Here is an 18,995-nt window from a genome sequence, read left to right on the forward strand (position 1 = left end):
TACAGTCTATTGTACCGTGACCGTTAATTTACTTCCCAGTAAATTCATCCCGTGTCTTTTCATTCCTAGTAATTTAATTCCCGGGCATCTTATTCCCACTTTGAAGAATGATATTTAATGGCGTCATACGATTACTGTTTCTACACTAGTTAGTAATTTTTGTGTAGGGCTGTAGAGGGGGTCTTGGGAGTGGTCAGTCGGCAATTTAGATGAGTGATGATTAATATAATAAGTGAGGGATGGGAGACGGATACAAATGACTTATGGTGTTATTAGATTAGAAATTACGTCATGATAAATTTTTAATAGTGAGTAGAAATGGAATCCGTTGATATTATTTAAAGGTTGAGAAATATAAGTAAATCTCATTACTTTTCTTCATCGTCTATTTGTATTACTACTCGCTCCTACTTCTTCTCATCCACCGACAATCATCAATTTAATAATCCTCTTTTCTCTTTCTTTCTCTTTCCACTATTAATATCTACGTAAACAATTAAGCTAATTGCTCGGGCCCCTCACTCCGTTCTCCAGGACCCCTTACTCTTCCTCTGCTTCAAGCTCAACTCGGGATTGAATCCTACAAGTTACAACAATCATCATCTTTCATAGGATAATGCTGGAACTAGTATTATATTTCTAGAATATATCATTCAACTGAACTGTTTTAACAAATTAACTGATTCACTAAAAGAATTGAGTCTATAAAGAACTAAATATTTAAAAGAATTGAATCATCAAAATAAATGATTCACTAAAAAACTTATTTAATAAAAGAACTGAATCCTTTACATATTATTCGTATATCGTACATTCAAGTAGCAGTTCACTTGAGTCCACTCAAACTATTAAATCAAAAAAATTATTCCACAACCCCTTCCTTGAGCATCATAAATCCCATATAATATCCAAAAATCCACCGCTTATGCAGGTTTTCTTAACTAAAGATAATTTATTAACTAAAATAAACCCTTACATTAATATTGGGTTAACTAGAAGACAAGTTAAAAATGTTATATCATTATTCATGCGATATGGAAGTTTTAGGATATAAGGAATATTGAATTGAGTCCAACTAAAGTCAGCCAGCTTGTATTCCTTAATACTAATTTGGATTAAATGCAGTTTGATCCAATATACATAATGTAGTAATCTATGATATTTAAATCTATATTTAATACTTTCGAACAATTTTTTCGGTAACATTTAATCTTTAGAATTTTTACTATATTGATTTTATACAGGGTTTTTAAATCAATTTGAATCATTCTAAAAAATGGTAACAAAGCATTTTTATTGGAAGGGGGGTATCTTAGAAGTGATTCATGCAGTGAACAAATCTTTTTGTCACAATTCCCAGCATTATACAAAACATAATTTTCACAAAAAAAAAAAAAAAAAAAAATCGTCAATGAAAGAATCATTTTTGTACAACATTGCAATATATAATACCATAGACTTGGCGTGTTATTTTGAAAACACACAACCTCTTCAAATATTCAATACTACTATCTCTCTCAGTAAAATTGTAATTTGTCGTAGGAGATAATAAAATCGTAATCTCTACTAGTAGAATTATTGATTCTCCTAGGAGAGATCATGATCGTAATTTGTCATAGGACAGATCAACGATTCTACTAGATCTCTACTGTGACATATATATAAGAAACGTTCGTTTTCCAAAAGGAATCCACTTATTCGTCTCCTTGCTCCGTTTTCCTGTTTTTTGGGAAAGAGTTCCTAGATGAGTTTTGACAGGCTCTTATCTTCATTTGGATGGTAATGTTAAAGAAGTTTAACCCTCGAAATCTGTTTCTATACTAACCAAGGACTGACTCACAAAAAAATGGAAGAGCTCATATTGTTTTAAATCAAGATCTTTAAAGAGAATAGGAATATTCATGAATTACTCCTTGACGCGTACTAACGAATGATTAACAAATAATAGATATATAAAAAATTAGACATAATTAACCTATTGAAGTATTTAATTTTTATATTAATGACTAATTCGACGTATTTAAGGAGCTTTCCGAAAATCCTTCTCAGATATTTATAACATCATGTACAAAGATACTCCTTCAAAAATCGATCCCTATATTCATCGTATAAAATAACCTCCTAACACTCAGTTTTCAGTCAATTTTTTTTTCATAAGATTATGTACTAATATTTATTAGACGATATGTTGGATATAGGGTGAGATAATGAATCTAAGTGTGTAATTATTTTAATTGAAAAGGTTCTTATTTTACTATTAAAATTTTGATGATTTGATGGAGATACACATTATGCCACGTGACTTAAAAATAAAGAAGAGCCTATGCTGTTTTGAAAAATAAAGTAAATTATATATACTTACGGTGAAACTACAATTTTATTTTTTCATTAAAATGTTATTAATTAAACCCACCGATGAGGTTGCGCAGTAGATGTGGCGACTCTCCAAATATTTGTTTCTTTATTTTTGTTTCTTTTCAAGTTTTTTGAGCGCCCTCTTTCATTTCTATCCAAACAACAACAAATCCGTGGAAATTATTGACGTCCCCGATCACATGCTGTAGACGTAGATTTTGGAATTATCATTGGATTGGCAAAATGCCGAAGGCAGAGGTGAAGTTGGATGGAAATGCTGCTAGATTAATAGCTCATCTTAATGTCATTAAAGCATCAATTAAGGAAGAAGGGAATGAGGCTATTGGCGCATCTCAGAACTACGATGTCCTAGTTCATAATCTTAATGTTTTAGCGTTGAGACTATCTAATGGAGATGAGGATTTGAGTGATACGATTGAGAAAATAATAAGATTTGCCTCTTCTCTCGTAGTATCGGGATCAATCATTGAGGGTCGTTTTCTACGAGAGGAAATCAATGAATTCGCTGAGACCCTTATTGGTTTGTGACTTATTTTGTACGATCATTACTAGTTAACTATGATAGCTTATTTCTTCATTATTTTCCTTAAACAGAAAGAGCAATTGACTTCTCTCGGTTAGTCTTCCAAAAACCCTACCCGTCAGAATCCATTCAAAAACTTGGTATAGTGTGGGACCTCTATGATGTCTCATTTTCCTCTAATAATCTGGAAGCTTGCATTAAAATTCTATCGCGTGAAAAGGATCTAATAAAAGATGCATTGGATGAGTTATTAGAAAATGATGAAGGAGATACTGAAACCGAGGAACTTGCACGATCCAAAGGTAGTGGTCTTGTTAAAAGTGTTTGGGTCTTGAATAAAAAACTAATTGAGTCTATTGGACACGCCTCCACGGATATTGATGACATTACGTCAGCTTCATTAAAATTAAGTGAATATGTGGATGACTATGTGTTTTCCTTGTATTCTGCATCAGAAGAACCAGACTCCGTAAGGGAATCAGCAGAAATTCTTAATGAATCTGCCAATAATATACTTGACAAGATTCATCAAAACCCTGAGCGCTCTAGTGATTTTGGGTCTTGGGGTGTATTTTTAAAGAAGGCTTTTTCTCATAATTATACGCAGATTCAAAATGTTATCAATGAAATTGATATGAATAAAAAGTTAAAGTTATAATATATCTAGAATTGTTATGTTTTTTTTTAAAATTCCTTGCTGTAATTGGCCAACCAATTAACAAATGTCACTTCTTTAAACTAAATATAAAATGTACGCCTGAAATATTCATACTTAATGTAATAAAATACATAATATATATAAACACAATTCGTTAAATCTAGTAAAAATACCTTAGTGTAATATTTTCTTTTTAAAACAAAAAAAGTTATTGAGTTGCAAGAAACGTATTAAGTATGTGTGACTTAATATCTAACTTGTACTTAAACTAATATCCTTTCAAATTCAAGTTACTTATTTGAAACATCAGTTCAAAGATTCAAGATAGGACATTCATTTCACGCTGACCCTTTATAAGACAAACTTCTCTCTATTTTTTTTTCATATAAAACGTTTTCATTGACGTCATAAATTGAATAATAATTGAAGGAAACACCATTTTGGGGGCTCAAAATTGATAATTTACTACATAAAATTGACAAATTTCTAATAAATCTTGATGAAACTACATCAAATGGCCCCCAGAATAAATAAATAACACCTGTATTGTAATATTAATTGATGCCTGAAATAACAGTGATATTTGAATAAATTCGAGGTAATATTTACTTAAAATCCCTATAAAATGTCTAACTTTATATAATTATTATTCTTTTTTACCAATTAGGGACAAGAAAACTATGATAATTAGATATAAATATCTTGTTCTTTTCATTTTAATAGTTAATTTCTATCTACAATATAGAAATAAGATTGTATAACAATATAAATTCATATTTTAATACAATTTAGGGTCAGATCTATAAAAACAAGGCAATAGAGGGATAGAAATTTAATAGATAGTAAGGTTTAAATCCTTCTATTTGTTGATCCCATTTTGAAATCTAAGAGTTCACTATTTTCCATGATATTAATGAAAAAAGAGTTAGGGTGTTCAGGTTCCCAAAATGGAGGACATCAAAATTGTGACTTCACGTGAAAACGCACTATACAAACTCGGATCATATTTTATTGTTGATGCTTCATGATTTCTAGTGATGGGACGATTAATCGGAATCGGGTATTTTTTCTTGAATTGGCATCGGGAAAATAATATTTAATTTGCGATTCCGATTCTTATTTATTACTTTTCTATGTTATTGTTATATATTTGGACCCCCAAAAAAAAAAAAGGAATTTTTGCTTTTTCCTAGAAAATTTTGAATCAAGTCAAAAATGGCTCATGAATTAAAGGTACACTGTTATAACATTGGACAACGAAAATGAACAGAGAATGCATATCCTTTTTCAATGATCCTACTCCAAGAGGACACATCGAGCGAAGTGTTTGAATGTTGTCCCACTTAATATGCTTTGTGAATGCATCTTTCCAAATAAGCTTACAGAGTTGAGACGAAATACAAAAAGATCCTCAGTTGCTCTTTCCAGACTTCTCCAGAGCATTTTGACACAATGCTCTGGTGGTTCAAGTTACCTTGTGGTAGGTAATGACTAATGAGCGATGACGTTTAATAATTACGTAATTTATTTCATAATATTTAATCAATAAATTCTTAGAATTCTTTTATTTATTATATGAAAATGTGGCTGAAATGAAGGTCTCTAAAATTAAGCTTGTCCGAATGAAAACTTGTTCAAATGAATGTTGCTAAGATAACCCTCGCTGAAATAAATATTATGCAGATGGGGTGGGCATATAGGTGACCGCGATGAGGGGCGGGAGTGGGATATATGGTACTATTGATTTAAGTTTATTTATAAAAATCAGCTGCATATTATGCTATGATTTTGGAGGATAGCTAGAATTTGCCTTGTTTCAGCCCTAGAAACGATAATCTTTTGAATAACACTAAGGGAGAGTTAATTTAAAAATAGTTAAAATTTTATTTAGACATTTTGGGCCTAGATCATATAATTATTAATTGAAATAAAGAAAAACTTCAGTGAATTGCATTTACATAGGCAGAAATTAATAAAGTTGTTCAATACCAAAAATTTTATCAGAATGAAATAGTTGATTTTGAACCCTTGATTCTAAAGACTGCCTTACTTTCTCACTATCACTCTCAGAGCCTTCAGAAGAAGGCTAATATTTTTTTTTTTGTATTTATAAGATTCAAAGTGTTTGTAAGCACTTGGTTTTGAAGAAATGGATAAATGATATAAATATACTTAAAACATAACATTCAAAAGATTTTAAAACAATTTTTAAAATGTATTTATCGAGTAATCTTCGTAAAAATTTGAAAACGATTGCCTTTTCTTCAGAGGCTCATTGCAGTGGATTTTATTGTTAGTGATACTCATAATGTTACTTCAGCCATATTTACTAGCTAAACATTTATTTGACAGGTTCCAAATTGTGAAGAGTAAATGAGTTCTATAAATATCTGGGGTGTCACTAGTGCAACTGTACAATCTCATCATTGGGTTAAATAAAATTATAAGAAAAAAATATAATGGCAGATTCTTAGCCGATATTTCCTCATTTTTTATAGTGTGAACCTATACTGACCCGAACTTTTCACAATAATCATGTGAAATTATTTCTCCTTTTTTGTAGTTAAACACTTAATATAATTTTTCAAAATAGATTTTGTTTTTTTAATGATGAAATAAATGAATAAAAAAAAATTTTAATTTTTAAAATATCATAATGGCCTGAATAATATCTACTAAAAGAACTTTTATAGAATAAATTTTAAAGTCAAGTGACCCTAAATACTTTTTTGTACAATCCAATATTATTAATTTTATGTTTTGTACAAAAGAAGGTTTATCTAGCCGAATAGCTATCCCTTGTTGTTAGAGATGATGCGGTTTTAAAAATAAAAAGCGGGACGCATAGCATAAATAAATAATAAATAGTTATTTATACCGTTGTCTAAATACCAAGTGAAAAGAGTGTAGTTCCATAAATTAAGAGCAGATTTAACATTCAGCTAAATGAAGTGAGTAGTTTTGTTTGGAATTGGAATCTATTAAATAACAATAACTAATTATACATTAGTAGAATTAATGAAGAATAGTTGATATTATATATAAAGTGAATAAACATGTCGAAAGAGCTTTTCACCATTGAGAAGGATTTTGAAACAAAACTCGCAGCACTCGAAAAGGAAGTACTTTCAGAATCAGACCTAAAAGTCACCAATCCTTCTCCTCCGAAGTCTCCATCAGCCACAAATATTCTAAAGAAGCAAATTCCTCTTATTTTGAGAAAAGTATGGGCTATTCCTAATTTTTACTTATATTTTCCATCCTCTGTAACGACTTATTTTTTTAAATGTTTATGAACCACTTTTTGTTTTTGTTTTTACTATTTAAGTTTTAAGTCTCGCAACCTCTTCTTTTCTTATGGAGGGATTTAATCCTTTTGGGCGGTTGAAATATGGGATTAACTTATTGAGTATTCTATATGTAGATCACCTTTGCTAGGCTATGTCTAAATTGGCCACGAAAACCCCTATATTATATGCATTTAAATATGTAAGAAAAATTATTTGAATTAATTACACTAGTCAATAAATTTATATCTACTGGAACGTAGCGGTTAACAATTTTTTCAAGTTTTTGACTTACTAAATACTAATTGTGTAGTCAAATATCTAATTATGCTCAGTATATCCCGAGATATATTAATTTTAAGGGATTAAATTTATCTATTCCTCTATAAATACACAATATCTAAGGGGTTTTAAATCACAAACTCAACTTCTGAATTAAAATAATTTGGATGATAAATGAATTAATAAGCACATGCTCGATGCTGCAGTCTCAATATTGAAATACAGTGTTGATCTGATCTGGTGGTATACATTTCATTATTTTCATTTTTTCAAGAGTAAAATTTAATCGAAAGGTTTTGTGAGTACATAGATTTAACAAAACTATCTGAAAATAGTGTTTGCCACAACTTTTATTCAATATGTGAGTCCTCCGCTCTAATAATTGTCTGATTAAGAGCCCTAAATCCCTTACTTAGAGACTGGATACTCTTTTGAGGAGTGACAAACACCCTCTCCACCAGACGCGTCTAGATAGAGTAGACCAAGAGGTTCGCATCTGTAGATGTGGGCAGGGACATGTTGAAGTCCCAAAAGTCCGGAAAGTTGTCTTAGGAAGGCCTGGATTTTAGCGGCGCGATACCAAAGAGCTTCGTGTGGAGTTAAAACAAAGTTGTCCCCGAACTTTTCTCTGCCCGAAGTTCTTTTAACTTTCTTATCCATAAATTCATTTTAGTATCTGCAATGAGCCGCTCCTATCTCTTCACAAAAATGGGAAAGCAGACTCCACAACTCCCTACACCATGGCTACGGCTAGATTTTTTTGCTCTGGAGACATGTCTCAATGAACCTGTAACATTGTTTGGTTGTGATGTAGCGGCTCTTCTGCTTATTCAAAGTGACATTCGACAGTGAAAAAAAAAAACTAATAAGAAAAGAGCAAAACTTAGCCGAATGTTGGTTTTGAGAAAATTTAGAATCTTCCTTGCTCTTTCATATCGCCTCAGCTTGCTCTGTTGGGGGATATGATGTTCTGTTGTCCTCCTCTGATTTTTTTCCAATGTTATTCCAGATTGAAAATAATAAATGTGCACCACCATAAAAGATTAATCCTGTATGTTAAGATTCAATATATGTAAAGTTTAAAATTTCAAGTCAGCCTTAAATTTTTATTGTATCAACTTTCTATTGTCGTCTTCAAACAAAGAAATGTTCTAAAATGCTTAAAATATTAACCTATTCGGCTCTAAAAGTAACGTTGAGTAGAAAACCTGTATTACACAATATATTTGGGCAATCAAATAGGTAATTCTAAGTTATTAGATGATTGTTTTTGTTTAAATTTCAGCTGAACAAAGATATTTTTACTCTGCTTATATGGAACTTACTTTATTTTTTAGCCTTCCGGACAAACTGGCAAACTAGCTCAACTATTACCTAAAGTAAATTCTCCCAGTATAAAAATTTATCCCGCACCCGTATTTCAAGAGAAAACGACTACTCATGGTTCTAGACCTATTAAACTTATCCCTGTCAATTTGGAAAAAGATGGAGTAAAATATCTTATACCAGAGAACAGAAATACTCCAGAACCCATTAAACTCTTGGTTCCACACAATCCAAATTCCAAGAATAAAACTCCAGTATCTAGCAGTTTGCCTGTTGTTACACCTCCAATAAAAGTTGTGGTTAGTAATGGTGGAGTACAGGCAAATGTACCAAAACCCATTAAGATAATTGTAAAAGGAACAAACTCGATGAGAGTATTTGATCCTAAATTAACTAAAGCTATCACTGCAGTCGCTTCAGGATTACCTGCTACATCTCTCAGTAGTAGTACTGGTCGTTGTAGCATTAGTACGTGCATTAGCGGCAATACTCCGTTGAATTTGATGACTTTGCAAGCAAAATCCAAAATTGTCAAAGTACCCGGGAATTTGAAAGCAATTAAGTATCCTATTGATCCCTCAATAAGTACGTTAACCACTATTCCTACGACTAAGATCATCAATACTAATCAGCACAAAAGTACATTGGATTCCACCAAATTAGTCAAGATTGATAATAGATTCATTCAGTTAGTAAGTATTTATTCATTCTGTCTGAAAGATAAATTTGATCCTAATCTTTTTGTTTCTTACACATTTAGCCTTATACAAATTCAAAATCTGCTCCTGCTTTCATTTCGCCCACAAGTAACCAAAAATCCAAAGTAATAAAAGTTATCAAAGGCCCTTCTGTTGATCGGAACAATTCCCTAACAACAAAGGAGTTGTGGAGCATTCACAATCAAATATTACCGAGTAAAACATCTGAACCTATTCATGATGATTTTTTGGAAGAGGTCAACTCATTGAAATTGAATTTAAAAGATGTTATTGCAAGTGCTTCTCACAATCGTATGGATATGCTAAAGAAACTACATTTTATTCAACGATTCATCTTTGATAGTATTCTATCAAAAAATAAAATAACTTCTCTGGAACCAAAAGTGTATCTTGACCTTTTTAAAGAGCATTATTTTGTGATGAAAAAATTACTGACTGTACGAAAACTAATTAGAAAATATGAGGGTTTTTCTATTCCTTATCCATATCATATTAAGGCAACAGAAAGCTCAAAAAACGCAGAATATGAGAAAGAGCTATGCAAAGAAATGAGAATATTTGGAATTGATGATATACCAAGTTTATTCCATTTAAACGATGCCAATCACGACTTTCTAACCGTAATGTTAAATGCTATGGAATCTAAAAATAGCAATCAATTTTGCTGTCGTACTTGTTTCTCCAAATTTGGAATTTTTTCTAAATATATCCGTCATTTGATTTTGAAACATCCAGTCCTATTACGTTGTAAATACTGTGGAGATGTGTTCATTAGTGCATTAGAACTCAAAGAACATATTAAAAGTGCTCAACATGGCTACTGTGGGAGGTGTGATATCTTTTTTAACAATTACATAGAGTATTTTGATCATATAAAGGTTCTACACGATGATAGTAAATCTTCAGTTCAAACGGTGAATACTGTGGTTAAGAAAGATGACGTGGACAAACATAAACACGATATTTATTTACATATGTGCAAATATCATCCCAACAATAATTGCTTTGTTTGCTCTACTTCAGCTTGCAAACTTTCTTTTGATTCAGTTAACAAGTTATACGAACATTTTATTGAAAACCATGTTGCAATATGGTGCAGATTCTGTTCTGAAGATCCTGGTGAAAATGAAACAATATTTTGTTCTGACTTGGAATTTTTCGCACATTGTAAGATAAAAAGTCATGTCTTTTGTCCTATTTGCGATATACTTTTTAAAAATGAATACTTGATGCAATGTCACTTGACTGGTGTTCACTCCCTCTCTCCACTAAATGAATCTGTAAAAACTTTGATGGAGACTTACCCCAAAATATTTAACCACATTCGCTGTCAGGCCTGTGGTTACACTTCTATTCACGCCAGAGAAGTGAAAAGACACATTCAACATATCGCTCAAATGAGCTTACCTCCAAACGCCCAGTCAGACTTATTAATTATTCAACACAAAAAACTAATTTGTTCTTATTGCAATGAAGTCTTCTACGATCGACAAGAATGTGTTAGTCATTTATCGTTAAAACATAGTCCCAAAATTACTTCTTCGAAATTAATCCCCCTTGAATCTGAGATACATTACTCCAATGAAATTTTCATTAGAGCAGAAAGTATAATCGATCATGCAGTCTCGAAAGTGGATCAAGAAAGTAAAAAGGTTGTTTATTCCATAAAGAAAAGTGACTTCATCAAGAAGATAATGAATCCATTGAAGCAAAATTCACCTGATAAGACTAAGCGATGCCTCACGTGTCGTATTGCTTGTGCAAGTGCTGCAGAACTAGAGAGTCATGCCGACGAATTTCACAAGGTATTATTCTCTTCTTTATATTTATATATTCGAGGTCTCTTCAAAAAGTAAGGTTCAAATTTCGCGGGCAACACATATTTGGTATCCTATTTTTTATTTTTTTATGTTAGTACATTCGATACCAAATATAAATTGCCCGCTAAATTTGAAAAGTAACCTTACTGTTTGAACACATCTCGTATATAACTCAAACTTATAATTGAAATTAATTTTCTTCAAGGAAATTCATTGTGGTAAGTGCGATTTTGTTGCCAAAGGGAAAAAAATGTACCAAGAGCACTTTGACGCCAACCATTTTCACGAGAAGACGGTTGTCAAGCTAATGATACCTGTTCCCCCTACTCCGGAAGAATCCTATATTTGTACAATTTGTAGTGATAGACCCGTTTATAGTGATAAAAATGATTTTACCTCCCATATACTTCAAAATCCATCATTACATCCTAGTTATATTTGCCCAATTTGTGTTACTGCCTTTTTATCGACGGAGGAACGAAATGAGCATGCAAGAGTTAAACATTCTGATAAAATTTGTCATTTGTGTGATAATTCTGGTATGAGATAATTTTATCATTATGTATTTAAACTAAACCTAACTATGTTTTATCTTGTTTCAGATGTCGTACAACTTTTCATTTTCAAATCTTTACTCCATAACCATTTCGGCGAAGTTCATAAAGACAGAGTTTGTATGTATTGCCAAGCCAAAACAATTTTTGAATCTCCAGAGCTACTGAATGTGCATGTAAATATTTTTCATAATAAGCATGTAAAAAAAATCAAATCTAAGGACAAAATGGAAGCTCACTTATGTTCTGAGAGGTCCTGTCAAAATAATCCGACCAAGGGCACAATGTTTATTTCACAAATCAATCACGATGTTCTTAGACATAACAAATTTTTGGACATTGACGAATCCCAGAACGGTATTCATGATTGAAATCAGCTATATCCATATTTTTGCTAATATTTTTCCCTTCTTTATTTTAGATGAACCATTTATTCCTAGTCATTGTGGGTTTTGTCCAGAGGGGCTTAAATATTACACATTTACTAAACTCTTCACTCATGTGAAGGAGCGTCACTCTTCAATTGTAGCTTGCTATAACTGTTTGGACATTCCTATTTTTAAAGTGAAAGAAAATTTATTTCTGCATTCTAAATTATTTAATCATTATGGCTGCTTTTGTTGTTCTCGTGGAAATTGGAACTCTAAATTATCATGGATGGAAATTCAATTTCATATGAAGGTATATTATACTGCTCATTTTCTCTTTCATTTCTCATTTATGTATCACACGCTTGATTTATTTTATTTAGAAAATCCACAAATTCTACTTTTGTTGGAATTGTGAAAAATTGTGTCAATCTCTTGATGGCCATCGGTCTATCTGTTCTATGTGTGATACTGTTCATTGTCTTCCATTGTCGAATTCTGATCATAATTGTTCTGAAGAGGATCTTGAATTGAAGAAGAAATTATTTAATAATAATGGATTTCTTGTACGTATAAAAAATATTTATTTATTTATTTGATAGAAAATATCAATTCTAATTCTCAATAGAAATCAAGAAAGAAATCAATCGATAGATATTTCTCAGAATCATCAAACAAAATGCCAAAAACAAAACTCAAACTTCTACTTCAACACATATTCCAAGATCAATTTGAATCTATATTTTGGTTTGATCCTAATTTGGATACATCCGATCAAGTAACGCTTGAAGAAGCGATTGAGGTATTACACGAGGCAACCAACTCTCCTGTACCCAATGAATATCTAATTAAGCTTTGGCGAGATTTTTCGAGTATGTGTAATTCAAAATTTTTCGATCCCATGGTGAAGGTTAAAGAAGAAGTTGATACTGATACAGTCTTTGCAACAGTACTTGAAGAGGCAGTAAAGTCCACTTCTATGATGGAGACTGATGTATTTATCAAAGAAGAAATTCAAGATGAAACAATTGACTTGAAATCTAATGATGAACACTTTCAAAGGATAGAGGTCGATGCGTCATCCACTTGCTTGCAGGGATCAGAATCTACTCTTGATAATGTTCTAGTCGAAGAGCCATCACAGATACATTCACCAGAAAATGATATGTCTTCATTTTTTGTTGATGAGCTTGACGTCATAGAGCCTTCGATTCCTTTATGCTTGGAGGATATTCTCAAAGAGGAGGAATGTGACGACTACATCAGATCAAAACCTGGACCAAAGTGTTCAAAGAAAAGGAAGAAGAAAGAAGAGGACGAACTTTCTTCGCTAAATGATAGCAGGAATGATGATAGTGCTCTTTTAGAGGATATCGATGACATACTAGAGACCACACATAAACCCGCAACTCCAATCAAATCCACGGAAATTAAAAAAGATGCAAATTTATCACCTTCTCTTGCAACACGCCAGAAGAAGAAAATCAATTATGTCAAAATGGGTGATGCTGAAGCAATGGTCGTTGATAAAGATGTACACACAAAAAAGAAGCCAACGTCATTAAGACCATTGACTAGGAGATCAGATGGTTCTAAAAATAGGTCAAATAAAGAGGGACTGAAGCGTAAAAGTTATTCAAACGAGCGGGTATTGAGGAAAAGGACTAAAACTTCTTGATATTAACATCTTAAATATTTTTGGAAACTGAATTTCATTACCAATTAATAGTAATATTATATTTATGGTATATAAGAAAACAAATTAGTCATGCTCCAAAATGAATAAACATTTTCATGTGATGGGATTATTGTACCTACAAATAATTTAGATTAATTAATTATTTATTCAAGAAAATACTCGAGAGATATTTATTTATAGAAAAATATATATATAATTCTTATTTATAAATAATGTACTTTGTATATCTACATATTTTATATGCAGTTTTATAATAATGGTATGTGATGGTGAGAAGAGACACTATACGTAGAATTTAATTGATGGATTTCCCTTTTTTGTTTTGACATCATGAGTAATATTCTAATAATTATCTATTAATGCTAAGTTATAATCATTCTAGTTATTACATATTGATGCTTTAAATATGGATTTGATTGGTTTATTGAGATTATAGATAATTGAGGACCTCTTGATGAATGAGTGAGCGGAGGCACTATATAATTTAATTGATGGATTGATTTCCCTTTTTTGTTTTGACATCATAAGTAATATTCGAATAATTTTCTATTAACTTTAAGTTGTGATCATTCTAACTATTACATATTGATGCTTTAAATATGGATTTTATTGGTTTATTGAGACTAAAGATAATTGTGGCTCTTAATTTAATTTGCAGTATCCTAATATATCTGACATTGATTTTTTGTTTTAAATACTCAAGTTGGCAGCAATTCTAATTCATGTAATATTTAGTTCTGGCTGAGTAATAAAAGACCAGCTCTCAGTACAAATATTGTTATTTATTCACATTTCAAATAACTATTTCTGATGATGCTATGCTTCGTACAAGGGATGCGTAAAAGGGGGGACCATAATACAACACTTTTCGGGAGTTAACAATTTTATCAACAGTGATAAAAATTGTATGCAATTTGGGCATGTTAAAAAAATAAACCGAGAATCAACATGGTAACTACAAAAAGTTAACTCTTCCATTATCATACTTTTTTCATCTACATATTATTCTTCCTCTATTTTTTTTTTAAAACAGGAATTGTTACCCTCTTAAAACAACTAAATATTTAGTCATGTAAATGAGTAAAAACCACGACTGAGATGATTTATGGTTATGAAGAAAATCGTTAGCATTTTTTGCAAGAAAAACCCGAAAATTAAAATGGTGACCGTCCATGGAGAAATAAATATATATTTCTTTCTCCATTACTGCCAATTTGAAGTATGTTTTGGAAGAGAGCAACTAAGCTTTCATGATGTTTGTTTAGATAAGCTACAAGTAGCTGTGACGAGGGAGGTGGGGAAGATGGTAATTAACAAGAAAGTAGAGGCAGGAATTTGGATCTTCAATTGCACTCAAGGGCATACTATTGAAGCGCATAGGAAAACATGTTCTTTTGCTCCATTTTGGCGAAAATGAGTTTATTGAATTTTGAATTTGTTGGTATGTACTCTTTATTTTCCAAGTGGTTTTATTTCTAAATTAAAATAACTAAGGATCGAGTGGACAAATCTCCATATTCACACCTAGCACCTTTTTTGTGAAAGATGCTCCTATATGCAGGTAGAAGACTAAAAATGTGCACTTGAGTCCCTCATCAAGGCAACTCCTAATATTGCCGCAACCCGTGGGATCACTTTCCAGAGATGCAAACTACCTATGTGTAGGAAAACCACGACAGGAGAGGCAAAATATACTCCCGATGCCATTCCTGAAGCGGAGCATCTAACTTTACCCCATCAAAAATGCACTTTCCCAAAGGAACTGAATGATGCCCATCTTGACCTCCTACCTATTAAGGATGCAAAGCTCGGAGATATTAAATCCCTCTTGAATCATGTTTATCTTCCCGACACTGTAACTTTTTGTGACAACTTGAGATTCTGAAGTAATGAAATAAGTATGAAATGAATAAGGAACGATATCTTCTTTTAGCGTGCACTTTTTTTACTAGAGTGCATATGGATTTATCATATTTGATATTAATAAAGTAAATACAGTAAATTGAAACTTTAACAGCTCATAAGTCATTACTTACTCTTTTTAAACTACTAAAAACTTAATTTTGTTTTACCCGTAATTTTAATTGAACTTAATTTTATAATTAAACAAATATAATATGTTCAATATTCAAATGACATTGAAGAAAAGAAGGAGCTAATTCCCTATTCAATCTGATTTCAGGTTTGAATTTTTTTTAGTATTTTTGCAAGCCCTTTTCCTTTTTTTATTTACATGAAGATGGCTGTTTGCTTCAGACACCATTTTTTTTGTAAATACATTAAACATTTTTGATGCAATTTGATTAAAGAAAGCGCTGCTGAGAAGATAATTATTACTGTATAAAGATTTTTCAAACCATGCTGTAGTTTGATTACAAGTAAAAAATCTTCGTGCACATTTTACAAAAACACTTCTTAGAGTAGCCATCGATAAAATAACATTTCGCCTTCCTTTATTTGAAAAAAAATATGTCATCGAAGTTCATCGAGATGTCCTCCCAGAAGATGGATTACATCACCGGACTTTTTTAGACCACCCCTATTAATTTTATTAACAAAATGAGTCTAATTTTTAATATTTTCAAAATATAACTATTGAGAAAGTAATATTTCCATCCGAAGATAAGAACTTGGTGCAGCACTGCCGATTTAATTTTTTTTTAAATAGAATGGGTAACATACAAAATAAATGAGCGGCTACAGACCTTTTAGTGAATCTAATTCCATTGCAGAATTGGAAGATATAAGGCTGATAAATGTAGAAACATCTTCTTCACTTGTATAATTAGATTCTCTTGTATCGACTAACATGATGCAATTGATGATATTGATTTTAAAAGTAGGGTAACAATATTTTTTTTTAGCTTCAAAAAACTGTAGACAACTCAGTAATTTCCACCAGCAATGGATGTATACCACCGAAAACGTCTTTCTATTGGGTCTTAATTAATTTTAAAAAGAGAAAAATAAACTTAATTTTATTTTTATCCAGTAAATATATCACTAAATGGTCTAGTCCCATGGATGTTTGATAGGTGGGATGAAATCTGTCTCGGAAGATAATCGGTTTTAATGAATCATCTCTCTTTTGGATGTACATAGTATTAGAGTTCACATTTATGCAGTTCCAAATACGCATAAGGATATCCATAACTTGTGCTGTTGTTTGAAGCTTCTGAATTGATCCTTTTTCAACACATAATGGTTAAGTACATTCAGAATGGAATCGTGAAAAAATCTTACGGAAAGATCAACATTACACTTTTTAATTGGTTGGGGAGAAATTGCTTTATGATTAAGTTTGTGATCTAATTTCAATCCCTGGTCTAGCTCCATGTAGTAGATTTGGATCACATGCCCAACTTCGGCTTCAAGAATAATATCCTCATTTTCAAAAGATGGACATGAAAATTTTTGTTTTCTAGTAATTTTTGCAGATATTGACCTATTCGAATAACATTAATATTTTTCTTTCCGAAGTGGAAAAAGGATTCTGTATATATTTAGGAAAAATACCTTTTCCTAGTTCATCCATATATCACTTTTTTGTTTGAGACATTCGCATCTGTAAGGGTTGCAGCGGGGTGTAGCCCAACTTTGGTAAACACTTCAAGAACTATCATATAATATTGTTTTATAATGGAAGATTTAATATTTGTGATTTGTACAATAGCTACCATGTCATTGTATTTTTCAAGTACACTCTTCACCATAAAACAAAGTATGGTTTTAGAATAGTTGCCCTTCCTATCATATCCAAAAAAATTGCCACCACTAACTTCAATTCTCTCTCTGAGGAATATAACTTCGTTAATTATTATAGAAACATTAATCTCTTTAATCCAATAATTTATATATAAATTTTAAATAATCAATTGTTCAGACTGGCAACCTCCTTGAACTGAGAACACACTTGTTATTCTTCTTATACACGATTCAGATGGCAAGTAAATAATTCCAGATTCTCTAATTTGATTATATATATATGTAGCGTTCAGCTATACAAGTTGATTCCACGTTCTTCACGAGAGTATCTCTTAATCTATTATTTTGTATAAACTGTTTCAGTCGTTCACGTTTACTCGAGAATACAACTTCTATTTTAGTAATTATAGGAAGCGTGTATTATTCTGTAGAAACTACACTGGTGACCCCGACATGGCGAAGTCGAATGAAGTCCCTCACGTTGTAGGGCAGCTCAAAGTCTGCCCTTTCTGGCCGACCAAACCTATAGCTTGGTTTCGTCGCATGGAACCTTAGTTTCAATTATACTAAGTTAAGGAAGAATTTGAGAAATATCATCATTTATTGTGTGCCATCGATGACAAAGTCCTGAACCCTTTTGATGATTAGAGCAAAGCCATATTAAGTGCAACCCCTTACTCTGATCTGAATGCAAAAGTCTTGGATAAACACAAAATTGCCACCCAGGATAAAATTGAAAGGCTCTTCCAGGTCATTGAAGCACCGCATATACACCCTATTGATGAAATTGTGAGCCTGGCAAGGGATTACCTCTCAAATGTTCCGATGTCCGTGAGACTATAATCAAACAAATACTCGTGAGGAGTCTCCCAAAAAGCAGAAGGGCTGGGTTATCGGTCCAGTTCTCAGATCTTAGCTTGACGGATTTCATTAGGAAAGTCAAATATCAAACAACTATGGTTGAAAGTCCAGGCCTGATTCATTCTATCAAGAACTTAAGGCCCCATGACCCAACGAAGGAGAAAAAGGAATGCTTCTATCACAGGAAATGGGGGAAAAATGCCACAAAGTGGGAAACTCCTGAAAACTGTCCAAAGCTCATCACTCCAAAAAACTAAGCAATTGTTGGGTCCTTATCCCGACGTTAAACATAAATTCACATCCAGGGACTCACCTTTTAGAAATGTTCTTTTATTTATTTATAGTAATGGGATAAAGTTCCTTGTCGGTACCAGATCTCAGCGGTCGATTGTTCCGAGGGGCCTCTTCTGCGGTAGACGTAATCCAGTATCTCCCAAGCTCGTTGCCGCAAATGGAACTCCTTTTGGAACTCATGGTTCTATAAAATTATGGGTCGAATTTGACCCCGTGGGCGAGGTCCGGTGGGAGTTTTTAGTGGCGGATATTGAGTATGGTGTCGTTGGTACCGATTTCTTGAGCCATTTTAAACTCTCTGTAAACATGGAACTAGGTTCACTACAACAGAACTAACTTACTGCTTCGGCGATAGAAAAAAAAGATGTAACATTTGCCAGGAAAATGCTAGGTTGATATACCAGTCCTCAGTGTGAGGAAGAATTCTGTCCGGAGCCACGTCATGCAGTTCAGCACGAAATTTTCACAACGGGGAATCCCTGTTTTTCACGTACTCGCCGTCTAACTCCTGAAAAAGAGACTA

General features: G+C 32.3%; 2 protein-coding genes across 5 annotated transcripts; both read left to right on the plus strand.

The window, feature by feature from the left end:
- Positions 1-2,484: 2,484 nt before the first annotated feature.
- Positions 2,485-3,716, plus strand: LOC121116645 (uncharacterized). Its single transcript, XM_040710909.2, has 2 exons — positions 2,485-2,896; positions 2,971-3,716. Exons 1-2 carry the CDS (start codon positions 2,599-2,601, stop codon positions 3,555-3,557), a joined length of 885 nt encoding a protein of 294 aa, XP_040566843.1. The 5' UTR covers positions 2,485-2,598; the 3' UTR covers positions 3,558-3,716.
- A 220-nt stretch (positions 3,717-3,936) lies between these two features.
- LOC121116647 (uncharacterized) lies at positions 3,937-13,825 on the plus strand. 4 transcript variants are annotated; one of them, XM_071887610.1, is made up of 9 exons: positions 6,437-6,508; positions 6,568-6,781; positions 8,464-9,144; positions 9,213-10,976; positions 11,197-11,530; positions 11,594-11,902; positions 11,967-12,226; positions 12,297-12,479; positions 12,542-13,825. In XM_071887610.1, the coding sequence occupies exons 2-9, from the start codon at positions 6,614-6,616 to the stop codon at positions 13,589-13,591; spliced, it is 4,749 nt and encodes a 1,582-aa protein (XP_071743711.1). In that variant the 5' UTR covers positions 6,437-6,508; positions 6,568-6,613; the 3' UTR covers positions 13,592-13,825. The 4 variants fall into 4 exon arrangements, with proteins under 4 accessions (XP_040566844.1, XP_071743711.1, XP_071743712.1 ...); XM_071887612.1 differs by having other exon boundaries at positions 6,466-6,508; positions 8,412-9,144; XM_040710910.2 differs by having other exon boundaries at positions 3,937-6,781.
- The last annotated feature ends 5,170 nt before the right edge of the window (positions 13,826-18,995 follow it).

Source organism: Lepeophtheirus salmonis, chromosome 4 (assembly GCF_016086655.4).
Source record: "Lepeophtheirus salmonis chromosome 4, UVic_Lsal_1.4, whole genome shotgun sequence".
In the NCBI taxonomy this organism is placed as follows: domain Eukaryota; kingdom Metazoa; phylum Arthropoda; class Copepoda; order Siphonostomatoida; family Caligidae; genus Lepeophtheirus; species Lepeophtheirus salmonis.